General features: G+C 36.9%; 1 protein-coding gene across 1 annotated transcript in view; it reads right to left on the bottom strand.

The window, feature by feature from the left end:
- Positions 1-16,950, bottom strand: part of SLC39A10 (solute carrier family 39 (zinc transporter), member 10) — an 80,735-nt gene that overhangs the window by 6,333 nt on the left and 57,452 nt on the right. The window contains exons 7-9 of the mRNA XM_011997193.1: positions 14,413-14,804; positions 13,065-13,145; positions 3,053-3,243 (exon numbers count right to left, since the gene is read on the bottom strand). Of these exons, the coding sequence (XP_011852583.1) occupies positions 3,053-3,243; positions 13,065-13,145; positions 14,413-14,804 (664 nt within the window). The remainder of the gene's footprint in view (positions 1-3,052; positions 3,244-13,064; positions 13,146-14,412; positions 14,805-16,950) is intronic.

Below are 16,950 nucleotides of genomic sequence, written 5' to 3'. Positions count from 1 at the left end.
GCCATGAGGATGTCTGCAGGAAAACTATTCCGGAGGGGTGATCAGCAGGTGCCACAGCCCTGACGCAAAGTGTCCCTTGGGGAGAGTGGGAGGATTTGAAGTAAGGATAGGAAAACTGAGGAGGACAAGGGAGTGGAAATGTTCAAGGATGATGAAAAACTTTGCAAGTCAAAGAAAGAACTTTAGGACTTTTACCCTGAATGGGATGAAAAACCACAATGTGAAGCATACAAATGGGATGATGTGATCTATGACTTAAAAGGATCACTCTAGTTGAGCTGATACAGAGTTGGAAGGCAGGGCAAGGGCAGAGCAGGGAGAGCAGTTAAAAAGAGAAAGATGGTGGTGGCTTGGATGAAAATGATGAGGGTACAGGTGGTTAGGCGAAAGAGGTCTCAGGGCTTTCTGGCAAACAAGATGTGGGAGGGCAAAAAGTTGAGTCAAAGGATAACACTCAGGTTTTTTGAGCAACTAGAAGAACAGAAGTATCATCATTTCTGAGACAGAGAATTCTACAAAACAGGCTGGTCAAGGAGTAGTGCTGGCAACGTCAAGAGCTGTTCTGAACATGCCAAGTGCACAATGCCTTGTAGACATTCAAGTACACTTGGATTAGTCTGGAGTTAAAGGAAAGGCCTATACTAAAGATACGAATTTAGGAATCATCAGCCAAGAAATATTTAAAGCCAGGAAATTAGATAAAATTACTTATGTCTTTTGCCAACGTTTAGATGCAGGGGGAGAAGAGGAGGATCCAGTATAGAGTCTGAGAAAAGCCAGCAAGGTGGAGAAAAGGCCAGGAAATTGTGGTGTTATAGAAACCTACTGACAAAAGACTGGGCGTGATGGCACATGCCTGTCATCGCCCCTACTTGGGTGGCTGGGGCAGGAAAATCGCTGAACCCAGGAGGTGGAGGTTGTAGGGAGCTGAGATCATGCCACTACACTCCAGCCTGGGCAGCACAGCAAGACTGTCTCACAACAAATAAACAAACAAACAAACAAACATAAGCCTACTGACATCAAAGCATTTCAAAGAAAAGAGAATGACCAACTGTCAAGTTCTGCTGTTATGACAAGAAAAATGAAGACTGGAAAATGACTAGTAGACTTAGCGATGCCATGGTCAATGGTTAATTTGACAAAAGCAGTTCTGGCAGAAAAGTCAGGGGGAAAACCTCATTAGGTTTGGCTCAAAAACAGAGAAAAATTTAAAAATAAACAATGGGCATGGCATGTTGGCTTATACCTATAATCTCAGCACTTTGGAAGGCTGAGGCTGGAGCATTGTTTGAGGCCAGGCATTCAAGACCAGCCTGGGCAAGATAGTGAGACTCCATGTCTAAAAAAAAAAAAAAAAAAATTAGGCATGGTGGTGTGCACCTGTGGTCCCAGTTACTCAGGAGGTAGAGGCAGGAGGATCACTTGAACCTGGGGAGTCGAGGTTGCAATGAGCTATGATTGCACCATTGCATTCCAGTCTGGGTAACAGAGTGAGACCCTGTCTCAAAAAATAACCCAAAACAAAACCAACCAAACAAACCAAACCAATGAAAATGTTCTAAAAGAGAACAGCAATAGGGTGACAGCTGAAGGGGAAGTTGGAACTAAGAGAGGTCCCCAAACTTTTTAAGAAGGGAGAAGTAATATGAGGCTTATAGGCTAATAGAAATAATCCAGCAGAAGGGGGGAAATGATGTGGGAAAAAGAAAGGAGAATTTAAGGGAGTTAGCAAAAGGGGATCAGTTCTAGGGAACAGTTTGCAGGAGCACCAGCTAAGAAGTTTCCTTTTGGTAACAGGAAAGAATGTAAATGGGCATAGATACAGCAAGATAAGCAGAAGTGATGATGAGAACTTGTGGATTGATGGTTTCAGTGTTCCCCATGAAATCAGAAGCAAGGTTATCAGCCGAGGGTGAGAATAGGAAATGAGATATTAAAAGTCAGCAGGGAAGATGACTATTCCTAGGTAATTTTGTAAACAAAAAGAAACAATTGTTTACATTTTCGAAACCTTCTACGATAAACAGGCATTAATTCTGTGATTAAAAATTTAGGCTGGGCTGGGTGTGGTGGCTCACACTTGTAATCCCAGCACTTTGAGAGGCTGAAGCAGGAGGAATGCTTGAGTCCAGGAGTTTGAGACCAGTCTGGTCAACATAGCAAGACCCTATCTGTATAAATAAATAAATAAATATACAGACACACACACACACACACACACACACACACATATATACACTTTTTTTTTTTTTTTTTGCTGGCTGTGGTGGCAGTCACGTATAGTCCTAGCTACTCAGGGGCTGAGGCAAGAGAACTGCTTGAGCCCAGGAGGTCAAGGCTGCAGGGAGCCATATCCATGCCATTGTACTCCAGACTGGGCAACAGAGCAAAACCCTATCTTGTAAAAAGAAAAAAAAAATGGCTGCATAATTTTGAAATAAGACTGTGATGATCTTACCAGAAAAAAAAAAGTAAACATCATATCTGGTCAAACAAACAAAAAAACCTAATTGCTAGTTCTATAAATATACAAACATATTTGGGGTATTAAAGTGGAATCAAAATAAAACAAATTGTTAGCATTTACATTTAACTTTAAGCTAAATTTAGAAATAAGAGAAATTATATAAACCCTATGGAATACATACCACTTCCTTCCAGAAGATTGGCTTACCTAACAGGAATAGTACTTCTCTCCTGTTTGCCACAAAACAAGCTCAAAAAATTAATTTTGCTAACAAAAATAAAACACTTTTACCCCAGTATTACAAAAAGTCTTCAAAGTAGTATAATAATTCTGTAATTATAACTCTACTACTAATGATTATTTAAATAGTAACATCATTTGGACACACATTTTCAGCAACTCAACTGGTTTCCATAAAAGGAAACCTCCTACTTAAATAAATGTCTTTCCTTAAGAGATTATTTAGGATATTATGCCTTTAAAATGAGTTATATTTTTAAAAATAGTTTGGCTTCAAACCACTTCCAAGGATTTCTTTCATTTGCAGATTTAGTACCACAAAAAAAAAAAAAAAAATCTTACCATATCCACCAAGGCTACATAGAGGAACATGCCTGCAGTGACTGCAAAGATCCAAAGTGTGATGTTATTGGCATACTGACCAACAGCTGTGCCTATGAGCATGCCTATGTAAGCCATCATGGCAGAGAGGAGGTTGTATACAATTGCTTGCTTTACAGTCATGCCTGCTTTAAGAAGAACTGCAAAATCACCTGCAATTAAGAAACAATGGGAATGTTTTAAAACCACAGGATTTACAACACAAATCTGAATGGAGAAAAACGACTAAAATCAGCACTAAAAAGATACACACTTCTAATAAAAATACTTTATGTGATATATAAAATATTTTACTTATGAAACCATAATGCATGCAAAAGCTTGGATGAATCTCAAAGGCATAATACTGAAAGAGGACCATCCGAAAGGTTATATATCTATTCTGAAACTGACAAAACGGTAATAATAAAGAACAATTAGTGGTTACCAGGGGATGGTGGAAAGCTGACTCTAAAGGAAGAGCACAGGACAGGGGTTGTTGGGGGTGACAAAGCTACTCTGATGCTGATGGTGGCAGTGATTACAGAAATCTATATATATGTTAAAATTCAAAGAACTGTACTCACAAAAAGTCAATTCTACTGTATAACTTAAATGTAAAATTTTTACAAAAGAAAAAAACACAGTCACCGCTTTTCTTGTAACCAACAATCAAGACCTCCCTGCTTGAACTTCTACCCTTTCTTCAAAGGGAAATGGCCTAAGGAAGAACAGAGATAACAGGTGCTTTAAGTATATTTTATGCTATGGTTACATTTATTTTTTTTTCCCCCAGAAAGAAAAATTAAACTTTCATCCTGAAAATTCTAAAAATGTAGTAAGAATAAAGAGCCACTTCCTACCACTTCCTACCACTTTTCCATGCTTCTACAATGATGCACATAAATGTTTGGCTGAGGCTCCGAAGAGCATCAACAATGCTGAAAACAGAGCAAATACCAGGTTCTTATTAAGCCATGCTCCAAAGTCTGTTTCTAACTGTGATGATGAAGAATGGTGACACTGGTAACTCTGAAATCATCCATAACCACAGAGCTGATGTAAGACAAAAACTCACAGAAGGGAAAATACTGAAATGCTTTTTCTAAGGATCCTCAATGGACTCTCCTCCCGCCACCCCCTCCCTCTAAATAAGAAGAAAGGCACTTTTCTTATTCATCTGTCTAAAGCTGGAACATTATCTGCAAGCTTGACTCCTGCCTATGAAAAAAAATGAAGTTGAAACATTAGGGGAAAAAAAATATTGCTCAGAGAAGTGTCAGTAGAAGGGCAAAATGATGCTAGAGATAACAGTATTGAAGCTAATGGGTCAAAAGCAATAGCTTGTTCCACCTTGAAGAGGTATGAAAGAAAAAAACCCATTATTAGCTTTACTTACTATAATAATTTCGTTTCACTTACTACATGAACAAACATCTAATCAATTATTGAACACTCAGCATATGCAAGGTGCTATACAGAATACTGACTGGGTTTGTTTCTTTCCCTTAAGAAAGGATCTTAACAGCTACGTATCTAAAGATACATGATCTGTTCTTCTATACCTCTCATGGTTACAAGGTCATAGTCTACAATAAGGAGAAGTTAACAATAAAGAAATTACTGCAAGGTATATTTCTACCTTCCAACAAATTGCTACAAAGTGAACACTGCGGCGTCATTTTGGAAAGTTAAGAAAATGTACCTAAGGAGATTATTTACCAATGGTTTCTAAGCTGTAATTGTCCAGTTTTCACCTAATGCTATTCTCCTTACATCTTTTCTCCTCTGATCCTAAATACGTTAATTCTCCTGCTGAGACCTGAATTTAATATCATCTTTTATCTCTTCTCTCTCCTGGAGTTCTGTTTAATTTTCTCCAGTCTTTCTCAGCTTTTTCTCTGTGGAAAGAGCTCCCTAACTTCCCTAACAAATTTCTTCTTGTTTTCAATAAATCACACACCAACTGTGCTAGAGAGGCAATTTCATTTAGCAGGTTATATAAAACAGACTACAGAAGTGTCTTTTAGGTTACAAAATGCATTGCTTTCTTTTATAATTTAGTAATGCATTTAAAAATGAGCATTATTTAATACTCAATGAACAACGGTGTCATGGGTACAAAATACATCAACTTTGTTGCCTTCTCTAATATTACTGGATAGCAAGATGGTTTAGTTCCTTCCTAAGTAACAACCAAACAGCATGAATTAACTAATCAAGATTCAAGGCGAACTATTTTCATTTAATACTTTTAAAAATTATGGTATAATTACACAATTATTTCATTTTTAAAAAATGTAGACTTCTATGAATTTGGACAAACACATACACCCCATAGCTATAAACACCATTAAACTCTAGAACTGTTTAATTACCCTTCCAAAATTTTGTTAGGCCACTCGCCCTTAGGCAAACAACAATCTGCTTTCTGTTCCTATGATTTTGCCTTTACCAGAACATCATCTAAATAGAAGCACACAGTATGTAGTCTTTCAAGTTTAGATTTTGTTCACTTAGAATAATGCATGTAAGACTCATTCGTGTTACTGTGTATATCAGAAAATTATTTTATTGCTCAGTAGTATTCCACAGATGAACCACAGTTTATTTATCTACATTCACCAGCAAAGAACATTTAGGTTGTTTACAGTTTTTGGTAATTATGGCAAAAGACACTGCACACATTCATAAACAGGCTGTTTGTGTCAACATAAGTTTTCGTTTCTCTTGGCCAGACACCTATTAAGTGGGGTCACTGGGCCATACAGTTAAGCATATTTCTAATTTTATAAGAAATTGCATCCCCGCCAGCAATGTATAGGAGCTCTAGCTGTTCCACATCCTAGTCAGCCCATAATTTGAAATCCAGCATCTAAAATCTCATCTGTATACTTTCTTCAGTGAAATGTTGTTCAAGTCTTTTTGTCTATTTTATTTTGTTGGGCTGTTTGTTTTCCCGTGACTGAAGTCTTCTGTCAGGTATGTATTGTCCAAATATTTTGTCCTAGTTTGTGGCTTGCCTTTTTGTTAACTGTCTTTTGTGAAGAGTTTTTAATTTGTAAGAAGTGTATTTTATGACTATTTTCCTTAACGGTGCAAGCTCTTAGTGCTGTATCTAAGAATACTTTGCCTAACCCAAAGACACAGAGATATTCTATATTTTCTTCTATTTTTAAGAGTCTCCATTTAGATTACCTATTTTGAGTTCATTTTTTTTTCTATAGTGAGATATGGGTCAAAGGTATTTTTCTTTCTTCCTTTTTTTTTAATTGCACGTAGATGTCCAATTGTTACAGTGCCATTTGTTGAAAATACTATCCCATCCTTTCAACATGGAATTTTCTTTGTATTTCTGTTGAAAATAAATTGCCATATATATGAGGACTCTTTGCTTTGTTCCACTGATTTATGTGTCTACTCTTTCACCAATTCCAACTGTTTTGATTACCGTGGCTTTATAGTAAATCTTAAATCAACTTGGCTGCCCTTTTCCAAAATTCTACGGCTATTTAAGTTCCTTCCCCTTTCCATATAAAATTTTTAAAAAGCTTGTTCATCTCTGCAAAAAAGCCTGCTGGATTTTTTACTGAGAATTCACTGTGTCTATAGGAAAAAATTAACATCTTAACAATAGTCTTCTGGTCCCTGAACCTGGTATAGCTCTTCATTGAAGTCTCCTTTGGTTTCTTTTATTGATGATTTGTAGGTCTACACATATTGTTAGAGTTAAGCTAAATATTACACATTTTTGATACTATTATAAAATTTTAATTTTCAACTGTTGATTGCTAGTATATAGCAATACAAATGATTTTTGTATAATTATCTTTGTATCAAGTGAATTATTTTATTTTCAAATCTATCTTGGTTGTAGTCTTATCTCAAGTTATAAATTCTCAAAGGTATCAGCATGTTTTTCCCTTTTTCCTCATTTCCCTTCTCAGTAAGAACCTGTATAAACATTTTAAAACTAAGTCAAAGGAATCCTCACAGCAGGGATTTATACTAAACATGCAAATCTATTCATCTTTTGATAAATCAATATTCTTTCCTTCCTGCTGACAAACGATATCATTAGCACAATGAATGAGGTGTGCCTGCCAAAGCTGTTAAACTAATGAGATCCAATGCTATAGATGTTAACATCCACTATTGAGGATTTTTAAAAACATGTGTATATTTTAAGGTTCTTTATTCTTGTCTTAAATAATGGTTGTATACATGTTAAAATTCTACATAAATGTATACAATGAATGTTCAATTTCCCACGGACAATTTAACACATTATGAAAATCTCATTTTAAATTTCTATGTAATCCTTAATTTGAGAGGAAAGGAAAAATGTACAACACTATAACCTCTCTTACTTGAGTCTTAGTAATATGGCTACATATTTTTTCTTGTTCAACTTTCATTTTAGAAGCATGAGGTACATGTACAGGATTGTTACAGAGGTATATTATGTGATGCTGAGGTGTGGGGGTATGATTGAACGATCACCCTGGTATACTACACAATAGTACCCAGTACCCAACAGCTAAGTTTTCTAACCCTTGCCCCATGGCTATATTTATTTATTAAAATGTTATTTCCTTGAAGTTGAAACACATTACTCAACATCAAGAAGAATGTTTGGGAAATTGTGATAGACCAAGATGTCAAAATGGAAGGTGACCCACTCATATCCCAACATCCACAAGAAGAATTCTGTATCTATCCACAGTCAAAAGCCTCTCTGTGGAGTCTCAGAATTCAGGCAGGAGTTTGTGAAACCCTCGTGGACTCCAAGACCCAGGGGCTGTTCTGAGAGTGCAGACGACACCCAAGTGGTTGATCCACCCTAAGTTCAAACCTGGAAGCGGCTGTCTTCCTCCTGCCCCTGATGGTCCCCAATATTATATCCCCTATAGATGGCCTCCTCCTACTACAGGCTTTTATGTAAATTATTCTTCAAATGCTTATACAGTTTCTTATTGAAGGAAGGTGGAAAAAAGTGAAGAGATAAGACAAAGTAGTATTGTAACTTAAATTCAGCTACATAAGTTTGGCAAACACAGAAAACAGAGTAATGACTTAATAATTCAGGCAATTTAACCCATTACCACACCAGAGAGCAAACACAAAATGAGATGTGAGTTTGCTATTTCCTCAAATGCTTTCAATTTCTTCATGTCTCTTAGCGTCAAACTCCCTGAACTATGTTATTCTATGGTTCTAGGGATATGTTTTTACATATCACATTTCTAAACACAACTACAAAACACACGTGCAGAAACTGCAGAGAGAAAAAGGGGTAAGTGGTAAGAAGGTAACCATCATTAATCTCCAAAACAACTCATTTTCAATTATGTGTCTCAGTGAATATACCACTGGAGAAACAGCAATCTGCTCAGAAATAGAACACTAGAACTTGGAATTACTGACCAACTGAGGGTCAGTCTCCAGTGTATTGCAATGTAATTTGAAAACATGTTTTTCCTCCAAGGGTCTGAGATCAGTATGGAAATCTCAGAATCGTTTTAAGAATTCATAATAAAAAATGTAACAGGGTAAAATTAGGTTTTAGACCAAATAGATTATCCTGAAATGTGACATACTATACTGCCTTTTCAACATCTTAACCTAGAAAGTGGGGAGTGGACTTCTCCCTGGCTCTATCTGCCGTGCTTCTAACTCAACCCACAGAGGAATGACTTTCCCTGTGCTTGGGAGTTCTGAGGAAGAACCGTGTATGCCTTTCTCCACATCTTGTTTCTCTCCGACTAAGAGTAGATGATCTGGTCAGAGTAGGAACACTGACCTGGTCCTATTGTACAAAAGTGCCCTTTGCTGTACCTTAAGACAAAAACTAGGCTCCACAATCATATTCTTACTTCCTTTATTTATGGTCCCTAGACCACTTCTTAACTTGTTGATAGATACAAGGACCAGAGGCCTTTCTGTCACCTCCAGAAGAAGAAGCTGGGCCATTTCTTTACACTGTTTCTTCCCTAGTGGCCTATCCAGCTAGAGTATGGTACAGTTTATGTCAATTTAACATTAGGAAAAATGCACATTTTTCTGAAAGCCTACTCGTTTCCCTCTGGCAAAATTCAGTATACTCTGGCTTGACATTTCCTCTCACAGCAGTAGCAACATCTCAACCTCTGATTTGTGGGATAAAACAGGTAGACATCTGAGGTCTGAATGACTCACTAGGGGGTCCTGGCCCAAGCAGAGTTCTCCGCTCCAGTTTTTTACCAGAGCTCTGCATTGAGTATCAAGGGTTTACCTAGCCATTAATGTATGTAATGCATTTGTCCTACACGTGGTTATCAGCCCTTGTGTGTCACGCCTTCAATGAGAAATTGCAGACAGAAAAAGAAGTGGTAAGAAGGTCACCATCCTTAATCTCCAACTTGTTCTCAATTCTGTGTCTGAGTGAATACTTCAAGGTTAGGGCAATTTGACAAAACCACATTTAAACTTGAGGTAGCCTGACACGCCATTCAGCGGGTAGTGGGTAGATGAACAGGAAGGAAAGTTAGAGGCTTTTCTAGTACATTATGGAGGTATATGCATGATTATCCAAGTCTATTACTAAAAATAGTGGGTTTTTTTAGTGAAAGATTAAATATGAGGCAACATGTTACTCATATATAAAAACTGATAGCCTTGATTTGTGGAGTTAGACTAAAAGCAGTATGTGATAGACTAACAGCAGTATGTGATAGAGAAGAGTATAAGACATAGTATCTATGCATTAAAAAACTACAGTTTAAGAAATTGGGCATCTAACAAGAAAATGGGCGAAGGATCCCAAGAAAGCAAACAAAAAAATTTAGAGGAAACAGTAATCCAAGGCATGAGGTAAAAGACAGTAATAAAGTTGAAAGTTCTTAACATGATAAACTAGGAACAGAAGTATTTGAGCCAGCCATGTAGGAAAATGGTATAAACAAAGAAACAGATTCAGGCACCCACACTACACATTTGGTGACTTGCGTTTAGTTGAAATGAAAAACATGTAACAGGATGTACTGCAGGTAACACCAAAAAGGTAGGTAGAGAGAAGTGAATGTCATTGAAAGCATGACTCATAGCTGGGCATGGTGGCTCACACCTGTAATTCCAGCACTTTAGGAGGTTGAGGGAGGTGGATCACTTGAGCCCAGGAGTTCAAGACCAGCTTGGGCAACATGACAACACCCTATCTATCAAAAATACAAAAATTAGCTGGGCATGGTGGTGCTTGCCTGTAGTCCCAACTACTCAGGATGCTGAGGTAGGAGGATCATTTGAGCCCAGGAGGTCAAGGCTGCATTGAGCCGTGATCACGCCACTGCACTGCAGCCTAGGCAACAGAGGGAGACCCTGTTACAGGAGGAAAAAAAATGTGACTAATAAAGTCCAGCTCTATTTTATATGTCAGGAAAGTTACTGAAAGACTTTAATTATATGAAAACATCACATTTAAACAGATATATCTGGCAATGATATACTACAACAGAATAAAACCCGAGATACAAAGACTATGGAAACTGTCTAAGCAAAACACCACAAAGGCAGTGATGACTTGGTCTGGATAAAGGATAATGGGCATGAACAAGACATAAGATTATGTGTCTGAAGTTGGCAAGGTAAATGAAACCATGCAGAATCAAGCCCCAAGGAATCAGCACCAAGTATGCACTAATATATTTTTACTGCTTTATGTAAGAAGTTACTGATTTTTCAAGAAAATCATATGGTAAGTTATATTAAAAATAAGCAAATACTACAAATCAAGACAATTACGCACAAATGACAGACATTTCATAGCCAGGTGAGTTTTCAGAAAAATTAAATTAGAAAACACATGAACAAATCCCTTGCATATTCAAAAGGTGACATTAGTATTTTTTTCTTTCAAATTAACGCCATCTCCATTTCCCTCAGATATTTTGCATGTGAATGAGTATTTACATCTTAAGCTACTGTTTTCTAATTTATAAAAGAGGAAAACCCAAAGCACTACTGCATGTGGAGAGAAACTAAATTGGTAAACCAATAAATACCAACTAAAATAAAAAAGAAATGGTTTACATCCATTACCTTGGTAAAACAGAGAAAGTTAAGGCCAGGTGCAGTGGCTCACACCTGTAATCTCAGCACCTTGGGAGGCTGAGGCAGGCAGATCACTTGAGGTCAGGAGTTCAAAACCAGCCTGGCCAACATGGTGAAACCCTGTCTCTACTAAAAATACAAAAATTATGGCCAGGCACAGTGGCTCATGCCTGTAATTCCAGGACTCTGGGAGGCCGAGGCAGGCAGATCACCCGAGGTTGGGAGTTCGAGACCAGCCTGACCAACATGGAGAAACCCCGTTTCTACTAAAAATACAAAATTAGCCAGGCATGGTGGCACAAGCCTATAATCCCAGCTACTCGGGAGGCTGAGGCAGGAAAATTGCTTGAACCCGGGAGGTGGAGGTTGGGGTGAGCCAAGATCACACCATTGTACTCCATCCTGGGCAACAAGAGCAAAACTCTGTCTCAAAAAAAAAAAAAAATGAGCCAGGTGTGGTGGCGCACGCCTGTAGTCCCAGCTACTTGGGAGGCTGAGGCATGAGAATCACTCGAACCCGGGGGACAGTGGCTGAAGTGAGTTGAGATCATGCCACTGCACTCCAGCTTGGGCAGCAGAGCAAGATTCTGTCTCAAAGAAAAAAAAAAAAGTGAGCTAATGCCAAGTGTTGGGAGGGTTGTGGCAACAAGAACTTTCAGGTATCGCTGTTTGGAAATCATACTGCTTTAGCATGCATACCCTAGACCTGTCAATTCTGTTTCTGAGTATATATCTCAGAGGAGTCGACAGGTACCAAGTCTAGAGATGTTCAATGCACTACTTACTATCTGTGACAGGAGGAAATTAAAGGCCATGTGCTGTGTCCAATAGTAGGTGCTAAATACGTAAAATGTGGTGAAAGCACATTTCTGAGTACTGGGCAGAAGCCATATATCAAATTAACTCATCGTAATTGGGATGGAGAGTTTTAAAACATAATAAGAAGTAACATAAGGTAAGAAACATAGGGGATGTATAAGGAGAGAGAATCAAAGTGAGCAGAATGTAACCCATTTCTCTTTTAGAAAAAAAAAAAAGTGCAGCTCATTTCTAGCGTTCATTTCTAAGGGCAAATGGGAAATGCATTCGGAAAAAAAAAGAATCAAGTCCAACATAATATATATGATTACCATAGTTGACAGTGTATCGATAAAGAAGAAAACATTTTTTAAAATGAAAAAATAAAAATACAGGTTTTCAAAGATTACTTTTTGAGTATTCAGCTCCATCCTACCAAAATCACGTAAGAAACACATACTAGATTTTTGGGTATTAAGATTATAATATTAAAATATATAAAATGAAAACAGAAATCATCTAACGTTCTTACTTCATAGATAAAATAAGAGCTTTGGAAATAAATGATTACTCTAAAACCTCAGTGCTGGTTAGTAACAAAGAACGCAACCCTATCTTTAATAACCATCCAGGTAACTTTTTTGAACATCAGTAATAACTTTCCATTATTTATGAAGAAAGACTGCCTTAGGTACATCTAGGAAAACTTTCAATTATGTAATTGCAAACTTTACCCTGATTCTTTTAAAAATATAGTCTACATGGTATATGAAATAAAAGTAGATTAACAGCAAAATGTGGCATTTAAATTAAGAAATATTTCTTTTTAAAAGTTATACTTAGTGAACCAGTCATAATCTATAATCTTCATTCTAACAGCATAACTATGTTATTGAATGCAAAGGAAACCACACAGAAATGAACATTTCATCAATCTTAAGAAGCATATTTTTCATATTTTAACATCATGAAATATCTTACAATCAGTGACACTATAGTTGCCATCAGCCATTTTTTATGCTTGAACATCTCTGAAATTTGAATGCAATTTCAATTAAGGAAGTCTTACATTTGATGAAATCTGGTAAAATTTTTAAGGTTATATTACCTAATTCATGTGGCAGTTCATGACAGAAGACAGCTATAGAAGTACTGATTCCTCCCGTCAATCCAGCACTGAAAGCTGCACCTGAGGAAGATAAGAAAAAAAACAAGTGAGCTTTGCTGATCTTAACTCTTCACATTTTCATTAATGACAGATGCAGTTTCCTTTGCCTATCTAAATTAATTTCTTAATATATGAGTGACTCACTTATCTTACACACTATAGTTTTTGAACATATAGTGGGGTATAATAGGTATGTGACAACTAGAGAAATAGCTATTCAATAAAAGCAATATTCCATATTGAATTTAATTCTCTATTTTTGTAGCCTTCCAACTCACTAATATCTCAGGGATAGTAACAATTTTCCGAGCTTCAAAGTAGTAGTTTGATGGTCAACTTTAAGTCTTATAAGTCTAAGATTGTACTTGCTCTCTCACATTGATCTTTATAAGGATTTAAATGGCTAATATCCTTATCAAAACTTTTCTAGACCTAGAAAATAAATGGCACAAAGTATTACTTGTCTGGTAGTGTTGAGGACTGAGGTCAGACGTATAAATGCATTTAGGTCTACAAGCAGAATTATTTATTCTTTAGTATTAACAGCTACTATAGGCTGAACATGGTGGCTCATGCCTGTAATCCTAGCACTTTGGGAGGCTGAGGCAGAAGGATTGCTTGAGGTCAGGAGTTCAAGACCAGCCTGGGAAGCATAGCTAGACTCTGTCTCTATTACAAAAAACAAAACAAAACAAAACAAAAAACAGTTACTGTAAATTCAAAAACATTGTCTCTGCTTTCTGAAAGAAACCAAAGCCTACTTCTGGGTGCTAACAGAGTCTGGATCTCAAAGAAAATAATGTATTGATCACATTTAATGTTCTCTTTAACTGGTAATATCAGTTTACTTTAGCAAGATACTAATATATTTGAATTTAGTACAATGGATTTTCAATGTTGTAAAGTTTTTTTTTTTTTTTTTGCCTTTTCAAAGATATGGAAAATTTATTAAACCTAAGATTGAAATTAAACTGTTCTCTTTCAGGGACATGTAAATGCATTTGAAAATAAAATGTTAAGCAGCTTTTTCAATATGGTAACTGTACTTTGAGAAATCAAGTTATTAAACAAATATACTACAGACATTTGTTTACATGTTCAAAAAAACCCCACTAAATTATACCCTTACACCTCCAAATGTAACAACTGAACACAAAACTGTAGCCTTTGGGAAAATCAACTGACCAGAGTGATACATAACAGTATATTTGTTAAGCTCCAGCCAAATTTAATCATACATATTATACTCCATAAGATTAGAACAGACAGTGGTTTCCAGTCCACTTACCAATTGCGAGCCCATCACTGAAGTTGTGGATGCCGTCCCCCATGATCACCATCCAGGCTATATTAGCTATTCCTGTTTCTTTCAGATCGGATCCAGAATGACAGGGACCATGGGAATGATGAGAATGCTTGTGGTGCCACTGGTGATTATGCTTCCTCAGTACAGTTTTGTTCTCGCCGTGGTGGTTATGTGCAGCAGCATGGAGATCATGCTCATGAATGGTATGTAATCCATCACTGTGAGAATGGTCTATGATTTTCTCCTCTTCTATACAAAGGTAATTTTTAGGAGGGGATTCTTGTTGGCCTTCTAAATCTGTCAGTTCAGTTTCATTCAGTCGATCTTCAGAAACAACTGAGTCATCAGTTCCTGTATTTACAGCAAAGGATATGCTTTATCAACATTTAAATGCATGGATATTTGCTAATTTAAACCTAGACAAAACAGCAGTGCAATGAACATTTCTTAAATGAATGTCTTTTAGAAATCTTAAATAAATATATTTCCCTAAAATTATTTAGAAGCCATTCTAATAGAAAAATGATTTCTGGAGTCCAATAAAAAAATAAGCAAAACAAAACAAAACAAACACACACAAAGAAGAAACTGGTTTGGCGGGAGATTCAAAAGATGCTCCAGATGAGGTCAGTGGGAGGGAACTGAAATCAAAAGCAGGCAAAGTGAGGAGAAAAATTGGAAAGCATGAAGATAAAAGTTCGATAAAAGTTCATCTTCGGATAGAAAGCGTCTTCTAAAAAAAAATCACTCCCTCTAGACCCCTCCTCCCTTATTGCAGCAGCCTACTGAGAACTTTATTAACTGTAGCTGGTAAATTAGAAGCTACAATAATGATAAAGAGCAGAATTGTACTTAAAGTGCAGATCCTTGTTCTCTGACCATTTGTGATGTCTGAAAAGCCAAAACCCAAAAAGCTATGCTGGTATGTACAGGCATTCTTTCAGACAGTAAATGGCTTGTGGTACTCTGACACTTGTTTTCAAATGTATTTACTAACTGTAGTGCTGACCGCCTGACCAAATTCCAGTGAAATTTACCAAAATATTCCTCCTCAGTCCTATTTACTAGTAACATGCACACTGTGACCGGCTGGTATAACCACCCCAGTTAAACTGTTTTCATAATTAGTACTGCCAGCAATAGTGGCAAACATTGCAACTTTTCTGCATAAAAAGCATTAATTGCATGCCTGCCAGCCACACAAATACATCAATTTTTCTGACTTCCCATTTATTAAGTGAAATTTATTTCCCATGCTGTGGAAAGTTTATTGAGAACTTGTATTTCATAAATGGATATCCTTACTATGACTGTGAAAACATGTCAAGTGTCACATTAGTGTCATAGAAAGCACACACCTATGCAATATTGCTTATTTATATTTATTTGTAAAAATTCAATCCTAGTTTAAAAGATGATGTCGATATTACTAGTCTTGAGTTTCTTTCTTTTGTCACCCAGGCTGGAGTGCAATGGCATGATCTTGGCTCACTGCAACCTCTGCCTCCCAGGTTCAAGCGATTCTCCTGCCTCAGCCATCTGAGTAACTGGGACTACAGGTGCATACCACCACACCCAGCTAATTTTTGTATTTTTAGTAGAGACAGGGTTTCACCATATTGGTCAGACTGGTCTTGAACTCCCAACCTCTTCATCCGCCCACCTCGGCCTCCCAAAGTGCTGGGATTACACGCGTGAGCCACTGCACCCAGCCACTAGTCTTGAGTTTCTAAGAGAGTTCTTTATGATTAAACCAGGTAAGTATATGAAAGAGATTAAGTGCTTTTTTCATCACTTATTTTCTTTAAAATCAGTTATTATAGGATACATTTTTATTTTACACATGCTGTTTTTTAATTAAAATATAATCATTGAAGTTTACTAATTTGATTATAAGGTTTGTAGCATTACAGAATAACTAAATTGGGATTTATAAACCAGCAGTGATTATTAATGTAAAGTATTAAATACTGAACTTGAAACAGATTTTTAGGAAAATTTTGTTGTTTTTCCCCTTCTATGGTTTTAACTAATTTGAATCCTTCAAGAGGGATTTTTCCATACTATTTTTTGAGACAGAAGATAATTTGAGGGGGAGGGGTACAGAATGCATCTATGATACTCCATAAATTCAACATTCTTTACCACAGGTAATAAATGATTATAAACAAGATGTATCTTAGATAGTATTAATATTCTGAGCCTTGGATCACATATTTAATATAGGACCTATTTCGAATATTTAATCATATGGCTCCTAGCTTAAAAGGGCTAGGTCTAAGATTATTCCCATAAGAAATGTTGAATTGATGAAGAACAGATTTTGAGGTTTCGAAAATGGTTAATTTCTCAAAAACATCAATGTCCAAACATCTACCTTTTTTCACAGGAGGAGACACTAGCAAGCTAGACAAACTATCATAAAAGTATTTGTCGGCCGGGCGCGGTGGCTCACTCCTGTAATCCCAGGACTCTGGGAGGCTGAGGCGAGTGGATTGCGAGGTCAGGAGATCAAGACCA

This window comes from Mandrillus leucophaeus, unplaced genomic scaffold, assembly GCF_000951045.1.
Source record: "Mandrillus leucophaeus isolate KB7577 unplaced genomic scaffold, Mleu.le_1.0 Scaffold532, whole genome shotgun sequence".
Lineage (NCBI taxonomy): Eukaryota > Metazoa > Chordata > Mammalia > Primates > Cercopithecidae > Mandrillus > Mandrillus leucophaeus.
This window is presented reverse-complemented; position numbering and strand designations above follow the sequence as displayed.